The sequence below is a fragment of the Onychomys torridus genome, unplaced genomic scaffold (genome assembly GCF_903995425.1).
Source record: "Onychomys torridus unplaced genomic scaffold, mOncTor1.1, whole genome shotgun sequence".
Classification (NCBI taxonomy): domain Eukaryota; kingdom Metazoa; phylum Chordata; class Mammalia; order Rodentia; family Cricetidae; genus Onychomys; species Onychomys torridus.
In genome coordinates this window covers 19,705-23,511 of record NW_023413862.1, presented here as the reverse complement: position 1 = coordinate 23,511, position 3,807 = coordinate 19,705, and the positions used below count along the sequence as shown (strand labels likewise).

At 43.3% G+C, this 3,807-nt stretch overlaps 1 gene segment (V, D, J or C); it reads left to right on the top strand.

The window, feature by feature from the left end:
• The first annotated feature begins 3,052 nt into the window (after window positions 1-3,052).
• Window positions 3,053-3,544, top strand: LOC118576536. The segment is given in 2 exon segments: window positions 3,053-3,098; window positions 3,183-3,544. Coding segments are annotated over 2 exon segments (408 nt in total).
• The last annotated feature ends 263 nt before the right edge of the window (window positions 3,545-3,807 follow it).

Sequence of the window (3,807 nt, the reverse complement as noted above, 5' to 3'; positions counted from 1 at the left end):
TAGAACACAGAAATGGTCTAAAATCTACAGTACAAAGGGCACAGTGGTATAATGAAATCTACCACTGGCATTTTGCCAAGGAAGATAAAGTTAACCTGTTTTCTAAGTACTTGTTTTGTGACCATAGAGTAGAGCTATTCTCAGCCTTGATCAAAGAAGCCTCTGTCCTAAGTTTGAGGCATTTATTGCCTAGATCCATGACTACCATAACACTGAGAACAAATGACTGCTGAAGACTTACTCCAAAACAACGTGTGTGTGTTTGTGTGTGTGTGTGTGTGTGTGTGTGTGTGTGTGTATGTGTGTGTACAGTACAGTGCTGGTTGTTTGGTTGAAAAGACACAAGCCATGGTTACCAGAGTCAGAATGGGCTTTATTAGAGAGAAGAGGGCATAGGAGAGGAGAAGCCAGGTCTGGCAGAGAGGAGGGGTGCAGAGAGAGAGAGAGAGAGATGGGGGGAAGAGAAACAGAGAGTCAGGTCGCAACACACCTATGCACACAGATCCAAGTGCAAATATTACACACACACACACACACACACACACACACACACACACACTGTGCCTGCTAAATCCAAAGGAACATAGAAAGAGACAGCTTGAATGAATGCGGCAACTACTGAAGGACAAGGAACATTGGCTGAGCAGGTGGCTGTCTTGTGGACAAAGTGCAGACATTAGAAATATGCCCACATAGTAGCAGTAAGTTGTTGCACATTCACAGAAAAAAAAAAAAGGAATGTAAGGTGGTGATGGAAGAATGGATGTGGCAGTAAGTGAGAGGGAGGAGGAGGGAAAGGGGACATAGAGAAGTAGGAAATTTGAAAGAAGTCAGGGAAGGAGGGGAGGAAGGGATAGAGGAGACATGAGAGTAGGCGGGGCTGGAACATGACGTCAGGAGTGAGAGGCAGAGGAGAGATGGTAGTAGGAATGAATGATTCAGAGATTCTTTTGAATAGACCTTATTCTGTCTCAATAGTCATAAAATGTCTTCTTCCTCCTCCTCCTCCTCCTCCTCCTCCTTCTGTAAAACATTTTTCCCTGTTTCAAAGGAAATATTTTCCAATTCCCTCCTCATTAATTGTGCCATTTCAATGTAATTAAAATATCAGTACAGGCTTTCCCACAGGTCTATGTGATGAGGTTGGAGTCTTTCCAATTGAGGTTCCCTCTTCCCAGATGACCATAACTTGTGCTACACTGACAAAATTCTAACTACAATACAAACATACAATCTGGTATTGTATCATTGTAACATGACCCACTAGTGAATGTCTTTGTGTCCAATAGACATAAACATATAAATGATTAAACAAACACAGGGAAAAAAAGCTCTACCTCACAACTACAAGATAATTATAAATAATATGTGGCTTTACCATAAACACCATCCCATTCCAACTGAATTTTTCTTAGTGAATTCCTTCTAGAAATTTTCATGGTCAAGGAAAACCCAAGAAGGATGAGAGTATGGTATTCTAGAAAAAAAATCTATGAGGTAAGCAGAGAATAAAATCCTGTGTAAGGGGTCTTATACCAAGCTCCCCATCTATGGTGTTAGAACTAGCATGCATTACTGTGATAACAATTCCTGAGATTTTATAACCAAAATGAAAACATCAGAAAACTCAAGATGAGATACACTGACCATGATGTCTGACAACTATTCTTCTCAACCTCAGAGCATCACAAACTAGGACAGCAGAGCACACATGGTGGTGGGTGCCTGTCCAAACTTAGACATGATGTCAGTCACCCATGTTGAGACCATCTCCACCACTGACACCCATAGTCCAGAGGAATGGGGGTCACAAAGTGGGGGTGTCCAGTTCTAAAGGAGTGGTGGAGGGCCTCTGGGACTTACTCAAGTTTATTGTGAGCTGTCCTCTGCCTTCTCTGGGGATTTACATTACCAAGTCATAGAGAAGAGCCCTGCAAGCCCTTGTTCTCTGTGGCGATCCCATCTCATGGCACAGGATGTCACATATTCAAGCAAAGCCTCTCTCTACTACTAGTCATCACTCACTGTTATTTCTCTTTTTTATTACTTAAGTTAACACAACCCTCAAAACAGGCTGCATGCACTCCTTTTTCTGAGGTGTAAACACCTGACTTCCCAACACTCCCTCGCCAATGAAATAATCATGTTTAGGATTTGTTATGTTTTACAAGCTGAAAAGAGACAAGAAGAGAGATGTAAAAGTACATGTAGATAAATGAACAGACAGACAGGCAGACAGACAAAAATCAGGAAGTAGTGGGACTAGTCTCCAGCTATCTTGTCACTCAATGGGCAAGTAAATACTGTGTGCCCACTGATATTGCAGCAAAGTCAATACCAGTCTTCTCTCAGATAAACATTCATAATCACATGCACTAAACGTTTGTGAATTGTTTCCACACAAGTAGATTTTCTAGGTGGGTAAGAATACATTGCCTCCACTACCATGAAGAGAAAAGATTTATAGTAGTTCCTTAATCTGGATTTGGTATCATTCTAAATTTCAACACTCTGCTTGAATTTACTGGAATACACAGATGCATTAAGAATTCTGTTTGCAAAGAGTCCACAATGTGTGTGGACTCAGCACTTTGCAACCAAAGCTTCCATAGGGCAAAGCATGCAATTTCCTATTCATCAAGAATTAGAAATCCATGCCAGGCTGTGGTGGCACGCATCTTTATCCCAACACTCAGGAGGCAGAGGCAGGGAGATCTGTGTGAGTTCAAGGCCAACCTGGTCTATAGTGTGAGATCCAAGCACCAAAATTGCACAAAGAAGCCCAGACTCAAAAAACAGAAACAAAAACAACAACAAAGATTTAGAAATCCAGATGGTACTCGAAAATTTTGCTGAGTTTTCATTTCCAGTTACTCTAAGAATCACAAGGCAAATCTCAGGCACCTGAGAGAAAAACTGGAATCCTTTTTCTGTGCTCTCTTTTATCCTCTCAGGAACCCCTCACAATGCAAAGCAGCCCTCAGGCTCAGCCTGAAAGCCCAGGCCTAGCTGAGGAGCCCCATCTCCTTCTCAACAGAGCCTCCAGCAGAGCATGGCTGTCCTGGTGCTGCTCCTCTGCCTGGGGACCTCTCCAAGCTGTAAATGTGTCAGGGTTTCAGGAGAGGGACCCAGGAATATCATCTATGGGATGTAAGACTGATGGTGATGTTGTTTGTCCCCAGGTGCCCTGTCCCAGGTGCAGCTGAAGGAGTCAGGACCTGGTCTGGTGCAGCCCTCACAGACCCTGTCTCTCACCTGCACTGTCTCTGGGTTCTCATTAACCAGCTATGGTGTACACTGGGTCTTCCAGCCTCCAGGAAAGGGGCTGGAGTGTGTGGGAGCAATGTGGAGTGGTGGATATACAGAGTATAATTCGGCTCTCAATTCCCAGATCCCCATCAGTAGGGACACCTCCAAGAACCAAGTTTTCTTAAAACTGAACAATCTGCAAACTAAGGACACAGCCATGTATTTCTGTGCCAGGGACATAGTGAGGGAACTCCAGTGCGAGCCTGCACATAAACCTTCCTATGGAGATGTCTGACAAAAATAGGAGGCACCAATGACCACGGGGACTCCTGAGGACCACCAGTAATGTTCACATCAGAAGCTATTAAGTTCTGGACTATGATGAATGAGCATCAGTTTTAATGTCAGAACTTGTGGTTTCCTCTTCAAGCCAAGGATGTCCTGTAGAGGCTCTTCTGGACTGTCATATCTTATTCAACCTTCTATGTGTGCACACATTAGAACAAAATATTTCCTACTACACCCTCAAAGCTATCCCATTGCTTCTGATTACCAGAC